Here is an 18,910-nt window from a genome sequence, read left to right on the forward strand (position 1 = left end):
TTCTCCTCTATCCTTTCTCTCATAAAATTAGTCTTCCTCAGGAACGATGCTTTCAGCCCAACCTTCGCATAAAAGATAGCCTCCCATGCTTTTGTTTTAAATAATTCGTCATTCGTTCCAGTATCCGGTTCCCATTTTCCTACAACGAAAAAGAGAAAACGTTAAGAGTCACCGGTAAATTCACCGCCCCGATCACCGGTTCTACGTGGAAATTAGTGATTTGTTAAATTGCAGCCGGGGCCGGCGGTAACTCATGTGAAGATTTCCAATATCAGAATGCCACGTACGAGTAAATATGGATGGGTGATCTGTATCCGTCCTCAAAATCCCACTGCTACGAGAACGAGAGAGATTCGGAATTAGATTTATTGTACCGGTTTCGATCGAGTCCGCTATATAAATTATTGACCTCTTTTCTTTCCGCCAGGTCGGCCTTCGGAGCCAGAGAGCTCGGCGACTCCGTGGGTTTCGTCGCGAATCGCCGGAGATCTATTTCTTGCGAGGCGGTTAGTAGCTGGTGAGAAGAGCTACATATCCTTCCTTTTTTTTTTCTTGGTTTCTTGATCCCCGGGAAGATCTTAAATCAAGAACGGTGTGGTATTTGCCCCTTTTTTCGTTAAATTTTTATCATTTGATTTTGTTGTCTAGAATGAATATCTTGAAATCAAAATGGATCGGATGGGATGAATTATTTATTACATTCATTATATGGAAATGCCAGTGGCGAGGGGCTCGATCGGGCCTGGGTCCGCCGCCCAATGGATCGATGGCTGTTTGGATCAGAATTTGATCGGATGGGCATGACTGCCCGATCGAGTTGCCTAAATTTGGCATCGGTTACTGATCCGGCGAGGTCTTGTTTGTTAGGTTGATTGTTTTTGTTAATTATATGGTTTGTGTGAGAACGAGAAAGATTAGAATTTGATGGTGGGTTTTGCAGGTGGAAGGATCTGAGAGTAGAGATGGAGGGGACCGTGTTCACCCCCGCATTGGAAGTAATGAATAATGTCAAGTCAAAGGACGGGGTAATGCTTACCAAACCTTTTCTGGATGTCTGCAAGCTCATCCTGCCTATGTTAGGTTTGTGGCTTGTGTACTTTTCTTTTCATGACTTCCCCATTTCAGACAAGATCTACTCAAATTCTCTTGTACCTCAGTTGTATTATTATTGTAGTTCTTTCTTTTTGCACTATTCTACATGGAAAGCTGACTAAAAGATGATTTTCATTGTTGTACTTTGTTGAAGATATAAAATCTTAAAATCTATATTAACATGGAATTCCAATTGTTTTTTTTTTTTTTGCTAGGACGGGTGATTCATATCTAACGAGTACGAATATACCCAATAAAGTCAGAAAATAAAATATCTCGGAGTGCCCAAGGCAGCTCCTCATCTCCAACCCACACGATACTACTCGTATGGCTAGCCACATAGACGGCCACCCAATCCGCCGCCTCATTAGCTTTACGGAAGACATGCTTGGCCTGAAAGGCCACTTCATCCCTCATCGTGGCCCAGATGTCACGAAGCAGAGGGTGGTCATCACCCGCACCCCTCGGACCCTCTGGATCTATTTGATAACTGTGGCCGAGTCGCCCTTCAGGATGAGTGGGCGAGCTCACAAACCTAGTCGGGCATGTCGAAGGCCTGCCCACGTAGCCCTCAACTTTGCACCAAGAACCGAAACATCGAATAGTTGACAGCTACCTGCTGCCAACACCCTGGCGTTCGGGTCCCTGATAACAAACCCCGCGCTACCCTGTGTACCTCCGTCTGAGACCGACCCATCAAAATTGACCTTGAGGAAGCTCGGAGGTGGGGGCTCCTAGGTGAAGAACACCGTACGGAGTATTGCCGGAGCAGGATGGGAACCCCAAATATTCCGAAAATTCCAATTGTGTTTTGTGTTTCGTTTTATCAATGGTTAGGTACCTTGTGAAAGTTGTATGTCTTGGAGTATGCTCGCATGGGCAATCATGCGTCGTCGAATACGTGCAATATTAGTTAAACAATAGAGCACATCATTCCCTGCACTCTAAGAATGGTGTCCTGCATCCATGTCAATTAAAAGCTTGATACCTGGCATGGCTTTTGGTAATGCCATGTCAAAAGACACATTATTGCAAGTGATTGCACTTACTTTTTTCTGAAAACAAGGGAAAAATATTGAAAATGCTTGACAATTTTAACCCAATATTTTGGATGTTGTAATGAAGCATTTGCACCTTTCTCTTCTTCTCTTGATGCAATATGAGGCGAAGCTCTTTATTGATTAGAAGTAACCTTTATTAGGTTTGGTAGAGAATTTTGTTTTTAATCTTTTCATTATTGTATAGAATTGTCCTCTTGTTAGGTTTTCAAAAATTTAAATGTCAAATTCTTTGGGACATATGGATAATTGGCACCTTGCTAAGTAGGTAGATAAAATTGGTTGTATTGTGTGGTATGGTCCAAATGCAAGTTATTATGAAATCTTTGCAAGATATTGTAAAGTTGGCTTTTAGTAATTTATTATCAAAGACCAATAACATGTACTATAGTTTTCAAACTTGTTATTCTTGTACTAGTGTCCACATCAAGGAATTCCCGAACCGCCTAGTTCGGGGCATACCGAGCCGTGCCAGCAGCATAGCGAGACGGTTCCAGCATTCAAAACGGAAAATCGACAGGAGGGGGAGAGGGAGAAGGAAAGAGAGGAAGAGAGAGAGAGGGGGGGGAGGAAGGGAGAAGGGGGAAGGGCTGGAGCAAGAGGTCCGTCGGAGCCTTTTTTTAATTTTGAAAATTTTAAGTAAAGTTGGCAAGGAGTTTCGAACGACCTCTATTTCACTTAAAAATTTTAAAATAAAAAAAGGCTCCAACGAAACTCTGTTTCGAACGAAATAGGGGTCCGTAGGGCGGAGCCCTTGCTTCGGCCTTTCGACAGCCCTCCGGCACCCTCCGGAGGCCTCTGGTGGCCCTTCCTCCCTCTCCTTCTCCCTTCCTCCTCCTCCTCTATCTCTCTTTTTTCCTCTCTCTCGTTCTCTCTCTCCCTCTTTCTCGCCCTCTCTGCTATGTGAGTACGAGCCTAGCACGGAACAACACTGGGGCGTACTAAACCGTGCCACCGGCCGACCGGTACAGGCTTCAGTACCAGCTCGGCGAACCTTGATCCACATTCTCATGATTCACATGTTGCATAGTTGTTCCAATGCTTCTAGACTTCTAAAATAGGAATGAGAATAATACCATCTTGTTGCAACAAGTCTTAGTTTAGGAGGTTCTTGATTGTATATATGCAGCTGGGTCGAGGAAGTCCCTTCTTTTGTCTCCTGGTCCAACCAATTTTCCAATCTAATCCATTTTAATCTAGTTCAATTGCTATCGACTTATGTTTTGGCATGATCTTCAAGAATGCAAAACTCATTGGCATAGAGATGATTCACAGAAATAGTCCCTACATTGTGCTATCTAGTTCTCTCTCCTGCTGTTGTCCTCGCAGGAACTGGTTTTCATGTATTGTAAGTTTGCAACTGCTTACACACTTTATCACACACTTTATCCCATACATCATTCAAGAAAAGTTGATCTGCCCTAATTGGCCACTCAATCCATCCTTTTAGTCCTTTTCTTCTTAAATGGGTCTTGCATCCTCTTGCACCCCTACAAAACGAGAGAGATCTGATAATTGAGTTTATATATAGATGGACAAAAGAGTTGTTTTCAACAAAAAATTGTCCAGTAACTTAACAAAGAATTGTAAAGAATCATCAACAATATTATTTACTTGGTCCTGGCCTCTAAAACATAGGTGAATTTGAGTATGCAACTATTTGCTACTTCTATATCACCATTTTGATTGTAGGAGTGACACTGCATCACATGCCTTTCGGAGGCGTTTGGTAACCCCAACAGGATCACCACGGTGATCTAAGATCTCCGGTGATCCGAATACTGGAGTGGTTTGATCTCCAGTGATCTAAGATCATGATGTTTGGTAAGCCATGGTCCAGTGATTAAAAATCCCCGAGTATCCATGAGTAACTTGTTTGGTATGGTACGAAGATCCAAGATCACCGACCACATAATACCACAAATACCCCTGATATATCTTAGATAGATTTTTTATATGTTTTTAATTCTCATGAATCAAAAATGTAAGTCAATATGCTAATTTCTATAATAGCTCCATAATTTTGTTACATATTCTACTTTTAGTAGCCCTTAATAAGTTTCTTTTACTTAATCCCCTGTAAAAAAAAAAAATTGATTCTTTGACGACCATTCATGCTAACAAAATTTACTATAGATCTTCAGCACTGTTTCCATCTATTTATGGTTCATAGCTATAGTGCTCTAACCTTAGATAGCAATAGTGCCTCTTCAATTTAATATGATTCTTGAATGGAAGCACGGAAAAGTAATTACTCTAAAAGAAGGCCCATGAAACTGATTAAATAACTGAGATAGTGCTTGGCAATACTGTTTACCATGTCAAGCAAGAGCAGAATAGGAAAAGGTTATCCCACGGCACTTCATGGTCAAGGTAAAGGAAAGAATTTGTCCAGAAAGGGACAAATTCACCAGAGAAGGCAGGGGCATTATGAGAAATTCACTCCATCTAACTAATAAAAATCCTATCCCACCATCTCCCCTTCGAGTACCCAAGCAGCAACTACAACATCATAGCACAACAGCCATTCAACCCCAAGCAGCCATTCAACCACAGAAGGAAACTCTCCACCTCCCTTCCATCAAGGGGGAAGACTCGTAACCAGCTCCTGTTCCCGTTTTATATGGGGCCTTTGCTTCCTCAAATCTCACGGTCAGACACAGAAAACAAGGCAAGGAACCTCCCTACCCTGCCCCTCTCTCTCTCTCTCTCTCCTCTCTTTATTTCATCGCAAGTCGGTGCCTTTTTGCCTTCTCCCTTCCTTCTATGGTTATCTTCTCTTTGCCTTCCGAAAGCCTTCCTTTGGGCGGAGGCCTTCCTTTTTTATTAGCATTCGGACTTCTTTCTTGCGCTCGCTGGAAAGGAGAGCAAAGAGATCGGAGAGATCGGAGCGGAGATAAGGAAGAGGTAACGACTCGAGCGTAAAAAAAAGGTTGAGGGGTATTTTGGTGTATAATTTTCAACCTAGGATCACTGCCCTGGGGTGATCTTGGATTCCGACCTCAAGGACGGGTATCCCATCATTGGGTTGGGCGGTGATTTGAGTGGAGGTGATTTAGGATCACCGTGGTGCAACTAAATGCGGTGATCTCATCACCTCCATCCCCATCACCCTTGATCCTGGGCCGATCACCCCATACCAAACGCCCCCTTCTGGGTTGTGGATATGGCCTCCTAGGCATGATGAGTCCAGTTTGTTACACCCAAAATCCTTGGCTAAAGTAAAACAGTTGAAGGTTAAGTGGTTAACATTCTAATCCCCGGCTCCCAGTCCCAGATTGGCTGGTTTTAGACCTGCAGTTTCTACTGATTTGTGACATGCTTTTGTGAAGAATGAACAGGATGCATGTAGGATCATCTAGAGATGTTATTTCTTAGAGAGACATGCCATTGGATTTGTGAATGATCTTGTGCCAAATCCATCAGAGGAGAGTAAAAGTTCTTAAATTGAAGTCTTTTATTGGAGAAAAACGTCATCATGCACTAGACATGTAACAGAAATATAATGCCAATATTTGCCAATATAATTCCTATACTTTTGTTGAGAAAAAAAAAACGAGCATACACCTTCTGGTATTTTTTCAAAAAAGAAAATCAAAGATTCTGCAAGTTAGATGGTAGAATCCATTTGAACGGAAAATCTGCATCATGTTGTGAAGAGGTTTGCGGACAAAAGGTCAAAAAATCCTTACAGTGGCTAATTGTAATCGAAGGATGATAAGATATATAATTAGTAATGGAGGATCCAATATCTATAGTTGACGTCGAGAGACATCTTGCAGTAGGTGCTTTCATTGCACCAACAGTATCTCCTAATTAAGGTCTATCTTAAAGGTTAGAGAGGTATGAAGCTGAAAAAAAATGATGTAAAGCACCAAACGATGGAAATTCAAGATTGAGACTTGATTCTCAAGGAGATCCAGTGGGAAATTAGTTGCTAAGTATATTGTATATCTATTGTATACAGCATAAAAGTTTTGAAGTCCAGCATAAATGGCTGGACTCAGGACTTCCCCTCTTCCTTTTATTTTTTGTTAAAGAAAAACTGAGAGAAGAATGAACGTTTAATGTTTAACTGGGAGTCTAGCAAGGAGTAGGAAGAAGGATTTATGGGACTAACATGCATGGGAAATGGCATTTATAGGATTGAATCCATTCATGGATATTTAAATCTCTGTTCAATCTCCAAATTTCTACAATAGCTCCCATCTTAAATAAATATACTCCACTTCAGTTCTTACTTTGAGAGTGAAAAGCAACAGAAGTTCAACTTGGAAACTTGGGAGCGTATACATCAAATTACATGAATAATATTTTTTTTCTTTAGTTGGTCGGAAGTTCACAGCCCTCTATACTACATCTTATGTGCAAGTGCACGTGTTAAATTGCAGTCACTCAAACTACGGAATGTTCATTCTCCTATACCCTTTTTACAGTAGGGTAATTATCGATTGCAACAGTGGGGTGAAGATTTGTAGTGTTATATCGATATAAGAAATTATAAGTGATTTAATATGGTTTAATTATGTAAATGTGAAGTGAATTAGAACTTAAGTTATGTCTGGAGCATTCATGGTACCATGATACATGATGTTGATATTTCCACCCTATGTGTAACTTATGATTCAGGGTGAGGTGAAAAAGAGTTGAGTATCAGGCTGCTTGGTCTCGGCTTGGTATATACCAGGGTTGTATGAGCTTGAGCCGAGCTTGACTTAAGTTGTTCAAGCTCCACTTGTATAAGCTCTGAGATGGGCTTTTATAGAACCGAGCCTAGCTTCCCTATATCATTGAAACTGAGCCTACTTGGTCCGAGCTCTCAGAACTGTTTGAGTTCACAACGTTTTCTAACTGGGCCAAGCCTGAATTAGCCATTGTCAAACCATTCTTGAGCTGCTTACGGGCAGCTCGGACCGTTTCTAGTCCTAATTCAGTGCCTGGAATATAAGATGTTGGTCACCATGGGTCTTTACTAATGTTTTGAGTACTGTGGAGACATATTTATCCACAATGTGGCGACCTCTTACTATACATTCTACATTCTGGATGGGAATGTTGAGTGGCCTATTTGGATATGCTAGTTTCACAAAAATCTTCTTTGTGCCACATGGTGTAGAAACTCTCTCTTCTTGCCTTTATATGTGTGCCTTGTTGTATGGATTCAGATGCTTTATGCAACGTGGTGCATCCCAACTGAGCTGGATCAGCCCAGATCAGACTAAGTTGAGGCAGTTTGATTTTAGATATGGGTACAACTTTACAATTTGATTTCTAGCTTCGTGATTTTTGCTTTCATTTTCATGTTTGTGGTTCTTTTATTAAAGAATTATTGTCCTTACTTTGGTGTATGTTTAGTCTTGTTAGGGAACTAATCTTGCACTAGTTATGTATCTATATCCAATTGTTGATGATGTATAAAGCATGTTAAAGTCTTCCTTGTCTTTTCCACCAGTAACATCTCTTCTGATTTTGGTTTGACCTAAATGTCACTTTCCAAAGTGATTCCATGAAGAAATTTTGTATGTCAACGTGTCTACATGCACACACAAATGCAAAGAGACATAACCGTCCTTGACAAATTTTAAGTTACAGATGCTACATCTGCTTATAGCTGATCTAGCATCACCCAAATTAGCACATAACTAAAACTTGTAAGGCCTACACATATTGCAGTGGTAATAAAAACCAGAATAAAAATTATTTATTAAGTATCACCACTCCATTATTCGCCATTTATGAGTATCATATGTTCTTTGCTGCACTCGTATCCCATGTTTAAGATCACAAGTTTAGCAGGTGCATGGTACAGTATTGGTGACGAAGTGAACCAGTACTCTAAGAGCATTGCACTGAAAGTGCGAGCAGCAAAGTAATGCTGAAAAAATCTGCATATGCATATTGTTTTTCTTAATTTTTAGTCATAGAAAAATCTGCACCACCTAGACCATGGCTGAAGATTTCGTCCCATTTTTCTAAATTAAACAATAAAGTTTTCTGCACAAATTTCACTAGCTATCTTGCTATATAATGTTGACTATATTAACTTGTAAAATTTAGTGGTTGTATGCAAGGTTTAAAATCTTGGCATCAGTGTCTGTATCGGTTGGGGTGCTGGTCCAGTCCAATGCTGGTAAAACCGACACAGTATGGTAGTTGGTGCCGGTTGCTTCCGGCACCAGATATTCTTTTCTCCTTTTTCTCCTTTTTTTGGGTATTGATATGAAGCGCATCATGAGTTCTATTCCTTCAGTGGTTCGGTTTGATACCGCCAACACACACTGGTACAAACCAGTACTTAAATACTTAGTTTAGGCTATGAAACAATAGCCATACCTCTCCTCTTTAAAATGGTTTCCAGCCTGGAAGCAAAAATGCTTTGTCATCATCTCTTGAAATTTAGAGCTTTTCATGTCTACTTAAGCTCTAGCTATATCTCAGCCAGCATAAGTCCGACCTTTTCCTTCATCTGCCATTCAAGTCCATTCCAAGTAATCACAAGCAAGGTCCACCGTACCGGATCCGGTAGGCGTACCGGTTGCCCACCGGACCGGTACGGGCCGGTTCGTACCGTGCTCCGGGCGGTACGAACCGGGAAGCTCTTCCCCGCCGGAACCGGGGAAGAAGAAGAGCACCAGAGAGAGCGCGGGGAAGAGAGGGAGAAAGCCCACCTCCGGCCGCCATCGGAGAGCCGCGGAGGGGCGTCGGAGGCCGGTGGGGGGCGGCGGAGGCCGGCGGGGGGCGGCGAAGCCCGCGGGGGTGCTGCGGAGGCCGCGGCCGCGTCCACTGTTTCGTAAGAAACAGGGGACGCGGCCGCGTTTTTAATTTGGGGATTTTAAGTGAAGTCGGCACATCGGTTGCCGACTTCACTTAAAAATCCCCAAATTAAAAAATTTGGGGATTTTTAAGTGAAGTCGGCAACCGATTTGCCGACTTCACTTAAAATCCCTAAATTAAAAAACGCGGCCGCGTCCCTGTTTCTTTCGAAACAGTGACGCGGCCGCGGCCGCGGCCTCCGCAGCGCCCCCGCGGGCTCCCCCGTCCCCCGCCCGGCTCCGCCGCCCCCCACCGGCCTCCGACGCCCCTCCGCGGCTCTCCGATGGCGGCCGAAGGTGGACTCCCTCCCTCTCTTCCCCGCGCTCCCTCTTTTTCTCCTCGTCTTCTTCGTCTCCGGCGAGGAACCGGTTCGTACCGGTTTCCACGGCTCCGCCGTACCGGTAGCTAGCCGGACCGGTTTGTACCGGCCCGTACCGGCCGGTACGAGCCGGTTCGGCATACGCTGATCACAAGTCTTGCCGTTTAGGTGACAAATCCAAATTGATGTAGCCAACGAATAGAGACGTGATGAAGAGTTACAAGAAATAGGTTAATGATGGTAAAAGAAAAGTAGATAAATTTTTTTTGGCAGACTTTTCTCATGCAAGAACATTATAAAATAATAATTCTGTAGACCAGAGAAATTTAAAATTTGAATCATTGCTTAATCAATTAACAGACAAAGACCTTCTTTTTATTTAGAATATATAATAAACTTTTATAAATGATGCAACTGGAGTGAAAAAAAAAGATGATATTAATTAGTGGGCAATGCTGCAATGGAATACCACCCTTGATTTTCTGAACTGCTCCTTTCCTATACAAGTTCGAATAACATCATAGATGTTTGAATAACTTGAATTCTTTCTAAAAGACCTTATTAACCTGGATGCTGCTGCTTTTGGGAAATGCAGAATTCTTTGATTTCTTTTCACATGCATTGGACATGCTGCCACTTGTTATTGCATTATGTCAGAAGCCATAAATTTCTCATCGCTTACAACTGAAGACAGCATATCAACAATTTTCAGGAGCATGTGACTGAGTTTGAATTTTTTTTCTGTTTCTTTTACAGATAAATTTGGAGGTCCTATGTCACTTGTAAAGTCAGATATAGGAGGCAACATAGCGGTAAGAAGTCTTTTATATTTTTATTGACAAAAGAGTCAAAAGTGCATAATGATTTTTTAGGACTTATATTTCCTAATTCCTTTGACAACACAACAATAAATTCTTCACTACATTAAGTATCTGTTTAAAAATAACCTTTTTATTCACCATAGGATCTGCCAAGTCATGAAATATATGCACTTTGAGAACTTGTTATTTTGTCTGCTCCAGCTTCCTTTATACCACTTCTGTCTCTGTTTTTTAGTCCAAATCCTCCAGATATATTTATTTTCTGATCCTCTTATGCAGAGTCTGGAAGCTAAATATGCGTCTGATCCTTCAAAATTTGAACACCTGTACAGCATGGTGCAAGTAGAAGTAGAATCTAAAACTTCTTCAAGCTGTACCAATGGTCTTCTGTGGTTAACGAGGTATTCTACATAACTTGTGTGACACTTTCAAACAGCAATTGATCATTTTTGCACTTTCACGTCATTGTAAATTTGCTGTCAAGTGTTTGTGTTCATTTTGGTTTTCTATTTTCATTATTTTTCTTGTAAAAAATTTGCCTTTGAGAATGTATCATTCTTGAATGTATCCATCAATTTAGGGCCATGGACTTCTTGGTGGAACTATTCCGTAACTTGCTTGAGCATCCAGCTTGGACTATGTCACAGGCCTGCACAGAATCCTACAGCAAGACCTTAAAGAAATGGCATGGCTGGCTTGCTAGATTTAGCTTTTCGGTAATGCATTCAGACACTCCTCCTAACACTAGAATTGTTAAAGCAGTGGGACAGAAGGAAAACAATTACCGATGATCACGACTGCAAACTTTGACATGGCATTCAGAAATTGAAAGTACTTTCAGTCTCTCAATTCCCCAATGTAGACTAACAGGTATAAGATTTAGTATGAAATAACTTTGACGTGGTGATAAGAAATTAAAACCTACTCTCAAACTCTCAGTTTTCCTCTGCAGACTTTTTATGTGTGGTGTAGTCGGAAATTGCTATTCTGGTAAACAAGTAGCCTTCCCAATTTCCAAACTCATATAGTGTTGACCAGTGAGTCTTTAGGAATATTACATAGAGATATTTAATGCTATAATTGTGCGGTATGACTGTTATACTAAAGTACATTCTTCTACTCGGGTCAAACTGTGGGTCCCTGCTTCAGCTGTCATTCAATTGATTCAGGATTTTAGCAGTTGTTTACAAATATTTGATATAATGTCTGCTCTTCTGTTGTGGATGTCTGGACAACCTCTGCCACAACATTTTAACCAACGACAAAAAAAAGAGCCCATGGCACCATGTCCCAAAATATGTCTTTGTTCTATATATCCTAGTCTTCCTCTTACTGTTTCCGGTTATCACCATGCTCTTCTGTTTTCATAGCTTGTAACTAAAGTACTGTTGCATCCATGACGGCAGATTGGCATGAAACTCGCTCCAGATAGGAAGAAATTCATGGAGGTTATTGGTGGCTCAGGTGACATAAATGCAGACATGGAGAAATTCTGCGCAAACTTTTCTCCTCTTCTTGCAGAGAACCACAGGTTTTTGGTAAGATCTTGATGTACCATTTTTGTGGGTCAGGTAACTCTGATCCTGTCCGTGTGTTGGAGTGTGATATTTGTATTTTGCTTATTGCAGGCTAGTGTTGGTCTGGATGATCTTAAGGCTTCTTGATGTAGAAATCCTCCTGTCATGATCTTATCTTTTGTGATCCCTTCCTTGCTGCCAATTATATTTCACTTTTGTTTAAAGGAAAAAATTGGACAGTAAATAAGGCATCCATATAGGTATTCTCTTACTTACTTTACAAACAGTAGCAAATGGTTTTCTTATAATAAAATAAAATGCTTGAAATAACAAACAGTTCTCTGGTCTTATTTTGTTTATGGTTGATGCATAGTGAATGTATATATTTCTTTCTTTGTATCTGTGTGGTGTTTGTGAGCATCTTATTCAAGAATGTCTTCTGATCAACAGCTGGTTGCTGAGATTAATGCAGTGTGAGGTTGGATACTTGTTTTTGGAACTGAATCATAGGGGATGATAGGGGACTGCCACATTCAGGGGTATTAGTCTGATGTGATGTCTGAATTCTAAGAAAAATCTGTAGGAGGCCATGCCTCTCATTCTAAACTAACCCATTTCAAGCATTTTTGGTGGTCAGGTCGTTCTTTTTCCATTTCCTTTGTAGAATCCATCAGAAAATCAGTGTAATACTGTGATAAAATCTTTATAGCGTGTCTATTTTTATATTGATCAGTTAGTGGTAATTTGTTAAGAGTTCAAATTGCACCAGCAAACCGTTTACCTCTCACTTCTTTTCACTCCTTTGAGCTCGTCTTCGGTGATGAGAACTCTCCTCTTTGAATATTTCTATAGTTTGTTCCATCTTCCATCTGGCTGTCATAGCTCCAAGGCCCAAGCTCCACCTTATGCACCTTTCTTGAAGGAAGAGTTTTCCCACCTTTTTCCTTTTGGGGTAGAAAATGTGGAATGGCCTTTGACGTGTTCTTCTAACTTCTTTCACCTCACGCCTTTTCTGCATCTGTGAAAGAAGGAATATATGAATGGGGCGCTCAGGTGCCCCTCAGTCTTAGCTCAACTTGTTTGACATTCCTCTCCATCTATGAGAGCTGCTGGATTTAGACCTTGGTAGTGACATCCCCATTATATTTTTAATCAAAGCTATTTGTTTGTTTCTTTTTTGATGATGTAAATCAAAGCTATGGGTTATCTCAAACGATTAAATTGCTATATGGACGGTGCAAAGGTAATTAAGCAAAGGTGGTCAAACTTTATACTTATGATTGACAGCTTCCTATCAAATGCATTGCAGCATTTCAGCAGTAGGTTTATATTGGAGCCGAATATCATTGGTGGCAAAGCAAGAGTCCTGGGCTCAGGCTAGATGGAGTGTTGCATTAAACTTATTTGATGTGATTAGTGAAAATATAAAACTCTGCCCTCTTAGCTTGGTTGGTTAGAGCATAGTGACATCCATTTCATGATGGAAAGATGGAGAACAGCTACTGGTTGACCACTAGTAGTTGTTTGTAGGTATTGGTTTTATCATGGTTTCGAGTTTTTAAGACATATCCCTATTTCCCCTTTCCATTTTCTTGTCCACTCGGCACTTCTCTCCATATCTGAGACTGAGATATTGATGCAGATAATCAGATGGATTCATGTTCGAAAGAGACTGACAATAAGCTTTTTCAAAACTGACCATTTGTTTTTATGTTAGAGCTGTTGCAGAAATGTCATCACTTGATTATAATTGTATTGTAGTTGTTTCGTTGTAGCTACCAGCTAAGCGAAGTCTCCTGGTAGCTCTACTAGGGACCGATGGTCCAAACATGCCTATGTCAACTTTCAAAGGGAGCTTCCATTGAGAAAGTTTGAGAGAGAGTAGAGAGGAATAGGTGGACCAAAAAAAAAAATGGGGAAGCTCGTTATATTGCTACAGGCTTCATCTAAATGCTACAAGACGTCACATGCATGTCATGTAGTATGGAGACATATAAACTCTCAAGGATGATCTGAGAATTACTTTTAACAGCACTAGCTAGAATATGCCATTTACAACGCATGTGGGTGAGAATCAGTCTAGAAACCATATAACTCTTTTCTTCTTATAAAAAAAAAAATTCTAATCTTGGAAAGCTTATCTCTTTTTATTATTAAAATTAATAACATGGAAACGCGTCACGAACTGAACATTTTGAGAGAGTTCTTTTTTAATATAATGGGATAGATAAATATTAGCATATCAACGCAACACGACTAGGTTGCTTCAACTTTTCTCCCATCATTCTTCAAAGAGATGCAGCCAAGGCCTTAAAATATACCTACACGACAGGTGGACTAAACAACGCAAAGGATTACTGCTTCGTCTACTCTCTTGCTGGCAGTGTTCTGGCTGTGATTTCAGGAAGGACTGTACTGCTGTGGCTGCGATTGGATTTGGCTGCTGGCTTTGGCTCTTTCCTATCGGCTCTACAATTCATTTTGCCGTTGAGATTCTTTTCAATGAATGCAAGTCTGGAATGTTATTATTGGATGACGGCACCGGTTGGATCGTCTGCAGCTCTATGTTATATCACTCTTGGTTTATCTTTTATGTTTTGGGCAAAGCCACACTTCGATCTTGCTCCTTCGTAGTTTTGTTGCATAGTTTTAGCCTTTCTCTATTAAAAAAAAAACTGAGAACCACCAAAGTGGTAGCACAGTTAGAACGGAGTTTTGTTTCCAACAAAGTGATTCAGATTCGAAACACACAGATGTTAATAATGCAAGGACTGAATGCTTTCCGCTTGATTTGTCCACTGGAAGCGCTACTGGTCCTTTGGTACTGAGGTGATGCAGGAGTGACGTACTCACACGTGGGTTCGTCTGTGCTGGTGGGGAGGGTATGAAAAACTTTTTATCTGTATCGAATATTTTCTGATAGAAGGAGAGCCCAGTGGAGGCTGCTACGAGGGTACTCCATCGTTTCTTTTTCCAGGCAAAAAAAAAACAAAAAAAGCCTCGATGTCACCAAGTTTGACGGGAAAGAATCTCTGTCAGCACCGAAATTTCCGTTTTTTTTTTTTTTCGAGCCAAGTACACCTTCGTTTTAGTTTCATTTATCCTCCAAAACTAGGAGGTCAAATCGGTCAACATAGACGATGGCTATTTTTAAGAGACGCGTTTCAACACTCACCCTCCAATTCTCTAACTGTTTCTTCCCGCCATTCGCGCCAAGAGCTAATAGGAGTGTACGGAAACAACTGACACCAGCTATATCCATGGCTGCAAAATACAGAAGAAAAGAAAGATCTAGAAAATCTTTCAATTGTCGCCTAAAATTCCTTGTCCCCTGGCCTTTGGCCTCCTCGGTTGGCCGCGTTCCGTCTCAAGGTGCCGGAAACCAAAATCGCGTCACCTTGGCGGACCGGAGACGGCACCACATTTCTATCAGGGTATCATGATGCACCTCTTCTCCTTCCTCCTCCTTCCTGGGCGAGTGGTAGAAGTTCTCTTCAAGAATTTTTGACGTCCAGAGACCATTAAATAACATCATACCTTGGCAGCAGAATTTGAACCGCGGCCTTTATCAACCGAGGTACCACTGGCTTATATATTTTCTGCTGGATATGCTTTGTTTTGATGAGGAATTTATGTTTCCCTACGTTATTGTTCGCGTCTTTCTTTCAATATCCATGGATCGGGTTTTGAAGTTTGCTCCTTAAATTTGCGGCAAAATAATTGTAAGTGTGATTTTTTATTAATTTATTCGAGATCCAAACTAATGCTATAATCGAGAATTTTCCATATCCCCAAGAAAACGGCAAATGCATAATGCACGCTTCAGGTTCAAACCAAGAAAGCAGCATTCTGTTGTTGTATTTCTCCAAAAATTAAATAAGTTTTTTTTATGTATATTCTTCAAAAAAAATTAAATTTATGTAAATATTTTTTAAAAAATTTATATTTATTTCTATATCCTCATAAAACACTGTTTTTACATAAATTATGTGAATATAATGGTGCTTCTAGCACCGATAATAAAAACTATATTTATTTTAATTAAAAATAAAATAAAATTTTAAAATTACATTTTTGCCCTTCATCGCGATCATCTTATAAATTTTTTTTTTTTTTTTGCACATCTACTCATTACGAATATTTTAGTCATTTTAATTTAAAATGTTAATTTTTTAACGGCGTAGATAGCATGGGTACAAGCAAAAACAAGAAAAAAAAAGTAAAATAGAAAAACAAGCGTTTTAAGAGGATGTACATGCAAATATCAATTTTAGAAGGATATTCATACAAAATTCTATATTTAGAAGATTATTCATATAAAAAAACCTCCAAAAAAATCATGGATTCTAATTGCTATTTAAATATTTAAAGCGTTCTCATAGATAAATGCATATTCTATATGGTATAACTCTAAATTACTTAATGTACATTAACTAATAGCAAGATATATCTATATAAATGCTTCGACTCAATTGATGGCATTCGTACCAAGGATTACATCACCATTATTCTTTTTCAAATGGTTTTTTAAGAAGAAAAATGATGCACCTACAAAAAGAGTAGGTATAGAATCACCATTGCTCGGATGGTAAAAGAGCAGGAGTTCAATTCTGATTACAAATAATTTTTTTTATTTTTTGAGTAAAATGTGATGGGTATAGAATATAGAAATAAGGATAAAAAAAGCTTGGCTAATTGGCTCTCATTTCCCAGGAGACCCAGCCCCGCACGAAGATGAAGAGGGGATTCCTGAAGCCCCTGCGCTACATCTCCCAGATGTTCGGTATGCAAACCACGTCCGCCTGATCGTTTTTTCACGGCTCAGAATTAATTCCTTCTAACAAAAAATAAATAAATATTGTGCTCCAGATGGCAAAGAACACGAAATGCAGATAGGATTTCCCACCGACGTCAAACACGTGGCACACATCGGATGGGACGGGCCTAACATGAATGCTCCCGGCTGGGTAATTACTTATCTCCCGTATCCTCCCAGAATGACCTCCATGAAATGATAACCGCTCGATCTTTATCTGACGGCCAATCTCTTGCTCCAAAAACATAAACAGATGAAGGATTTCCACTCGGCGCCAATCGGTACAATTGGTTCAAATGGTAATGGGTATTTCTCTCATGTTTCTTTCAAAAAGAAAGACTAATATAAATAAGAGTTTTTTCATGAACATCCTTCTACCTATCTAATTTTATATGAATATCTGTATATCCGTATAAAACTTTGTTATTGTACACATATCCGTAATATAACGGTTATTGTTAAAAAAATTATATTTATATTAAATAAAAATAAAATAAAATTTTAAAATTATATTATTGTTCTTATTTTGTTCTCTATTTACATGTCTACCATTAAGAATATTTTAGTTATTTTAATTTGAAACTGATAATTTTTTAACGTCGTTAGATAGTATGGGTACATATGCAAAAAAAAAAAAAAAAGTGTTTTATCGGGATATATTTTGGAAGAGTAGCCATACAAAATTTAATGTTTATGAGGGTATTCCAGCAAAAAGAAATAAATAAATCTATAAATAAATAAATTTGTGTGGTTTTTTTTTATTTTTTTCCTTTTAGAGTGCCGCGCAGGAATGGAAGACAATCCGTCGGGCGAGATGATGCCGAGGGGCTCCCGGCGTTCGGGGGAGCCCACGGTGGGGGATTCACCCAACAACGCCCCGCGGCACCGCCACTCGCGGCGGCACCAGTCCGAAGGCACCGTCTCCGTTGACTCCCTCAATCGCGAGCCGCCCTCCGATGGCTCCCGGAGGGGCAGCAGGAGGCCGCGCAAGAAGGACGGCGACTCCGCAGCTGCCGCGGGTGGGGACCTGCCGGCGATTCCCAAGCAGTCTCGCCGGAGATCCAAGGGCTCAGGCTCTTCCGGCAGCGGCGACTCCATCCGAGCGTCCAGATCCAAGAACCCAGCGTCGGCGTCGTCGGATAACGCGACACAAGAGAGGGACGCCAGACCGCCCTCGCCCGCAATCAGAAAGCCCGCGGCGGAAGGAGAAGACTACTTGATTTGACTTCATTTCGGGTGCTTTTTTTTTTCTCTCTTTCTCTCTTTTATTTTCTCTTTCCATGATTTGTTCCATGGTGAGCGTTCACCGTGTTAGCGATGGTCCAACTGCACGCATTCAGATCGGACGGTCGAAAAAACTAAAAAAAAAATTCTTGCTCTTCCGGACGGACTGATGTTAATGTTTTTCATGTAGCGGACAGATATTAAGATTTAAATCCGTCTTTCTACATAACAACCACGAAATATAAAACATGAGAAATGAAATTTGGCAATAGTTTCATCTATGGCTCGTTTATATTAATTCCCAAATTCATATTTGGTATAATAACTATAAGACTACTACTATATGGTCACTGCATAAAACAAAAGAGTCGAAGTTGGCTGACAAATCCCTCTAGTCTATTGACTATAATAAGGCACTAGAGTTAGCATTTAACTTTGTCCAACTAATTATATAACATACCACCATTGGCTCATAATCCGTCTCAATAAATCTATATTGCAGTGTTCTTTATGTCATATAGGGCTCGTTTGGTTCGCGGAAAATATTTTTCCTCCTAGGAATATGATTCCTGGGAAACAAATTCCTAGGAAGAGAATGCCTAGGAAAGTACTTTTGGCATGTTTGGTTGATCATGGGAAAGTGACAAATTTCCAAAGTGCTTATGTTTGGTTGGCCATCCACTTTCTTAGGAAAGTTATGTATAATTCCTATTATGCCCTTAATAAAAAATAGGTTGTTAATGCCTCTTTAATGCTTCTTTAATGTTGAAGGGACTTTTGGGGAAAAAGTAAAAATTGAGTGATTCCCGCCTCATGGGAAAGTAACTTTCCCATGTTTCTTATGGGAAAGACTTTCCCATGAAATGTGGGAATCATATTCCCATGGGAATACAACTTTCCCTTCTCTCTCCTTTGAAAACTCCAACCAAACAAGAGGCATTTCATTACTTTCCCGTTGACCACACTTTCCCCCCTTCTTTTCCCGCGAACCAAACGAGCCCATAGGTTATGAGCCGGATTCACTCCGATACCATTGATAGCAATTCTAAACCTCATCTGAAAAAAACTAACCAGAAGATATTATTTGGTTTTTTTGATCCTGTATAAAAACTCAAGATCTACCTAGCAAATAATCGATGTGAAATTAAACATCCATCCGCACGAGTTCTCACAAATTAAATATCCAATACAAACCTAAACAAAGGCAATGTTGAACATGTTCATCGAGAAGAAAGATTCCAAATTCAAAT

The 18,910-nt window shown here is 40.2% G+C and overlaps 2 protein-coding genes across 8 annotated transcripts; both read left to right on the plus strand.

Moving 5' to 3' along the window:
* Nucleotides 1–143: 143 nt before the first annotated feature.
* LOC103703933 (glycolipid transfer protein 1-like) lies at nucleotides 144–11,954 on the plus strand. Of its 7 annotated transcripts, none has more exons than XR_015988347.2 (8): nucleotides 144–517; nucleotides 722–853; nucleotides 941–1,080; nucleotides 10,039–10,094; nucleotides 10,383–10,504; nucleotides 10,684–10,973; nucleotides 11,510–11,641; nucleotides 11,732–11,954. XR_015988347.2 is itself a non-coding variant. In XM_008787004.6 (8 exons), the coding sequence occupies exons 1-8, from the start codon at nucleotides 300–302 to the stop codon at nucleotides 11,765–11,767; spliced, it is 972 nt and encodes a 323-aa protein (XP_008785226.4). In that variant the 5' UTR covers nucleotides 144–299; the 3' UTR covers nucleotides 11,768–11,954. The 7 variants fall into 7 exon arrangements, 6 of the variants coding, with proteins under 6 accessions (XP_008785226.4, XP_017697488.4, XP_008785227.4 ...); XM_008787004.6 differs by having other exon boundaries at nucleotides 10,684–10,819; XM_088724124.2 differs by having other exon boundaries at nucleotides 427–517; nucleotides 722–867; nucleotides 10,684–10,819.
* Nucleotides 11,955–16,076: 4,122 nt separating this feature from the next.
* On the plus strand, nucleotides 16,077–18,024 carry LOC148703276 (uncharacterized). The gene is made up of 2 exons (XM_088723342.2): nucleotides 16,077–16,632; nucleotides 17,194–18,024. The coding sequence occupies exons 1-2, from the start codon at nucleotides 16,507–16,509 to the stop codon at nucleotides 17,659–17,661; spliced, it is 594 nt and encodes a 197-aa protein (XP_088579468.2). The 5' UTR covers nucleotides 16,077–16,506; the 3' UTR covers nucleotides 17,662–18,024.
* The last annotated feature ends 886 nt before the right edge of the window (nucleotides 18,025–18,910 follow it).

The sequence above is a fragment of the Phoenix dactylifera genome, chromosome 6 (assembly GCF_051530095.1).
Source record: "Phoenix dactylifera cultivar Ajwa chromosome 6, Ajwa_hap1_PhDact_Kaust_v1.1, whole genome shotgun sequence".
NCBI classification, from domain to species: domain Eukaryota; kingdom Viridiplantae; phylum Streptophyta; class Magnoliopsida; order Arecales; family Arecaceae; genus Phoenix; species Phoenix dactylifera.

Coding starts and splice junctions, on each gene's coding strand:
- LOC148703276 (XM_088723342.2), top strand. CDS start 16,507: ATGCAGATAGGATTTCCCACCGACGTCAAACACGTGGCACACATCGGA. Junction 16,633..17,193: donor CCAGAATGACCTCCATGAAA/TGATAACCGCTC, acceptor GTGTGGTTTTTT/TTTATTTTTTTCCTTTTAGA.
- LOC103703933 (XM_008787004.6), top strand. CDS start 300: ATGGGTGATCTGTATCCGTCCTCAAAATCCCACTGCTACGAGAACGAG. Junction 10,505..10,683: donor GGTCTTCTGTGGTTAACGAG/GTATTCTACATA, acceptor CCATCAATTTAG/GGCCATGGACTTCTTGGTGG. Junction 11,642..11,731: donor CAGAGAACCACAGGTTTTTG/GTAAGATCTTGA, acceptor TGCTTATTGCAG/GCTAGTGTTGGTCTGGATGA.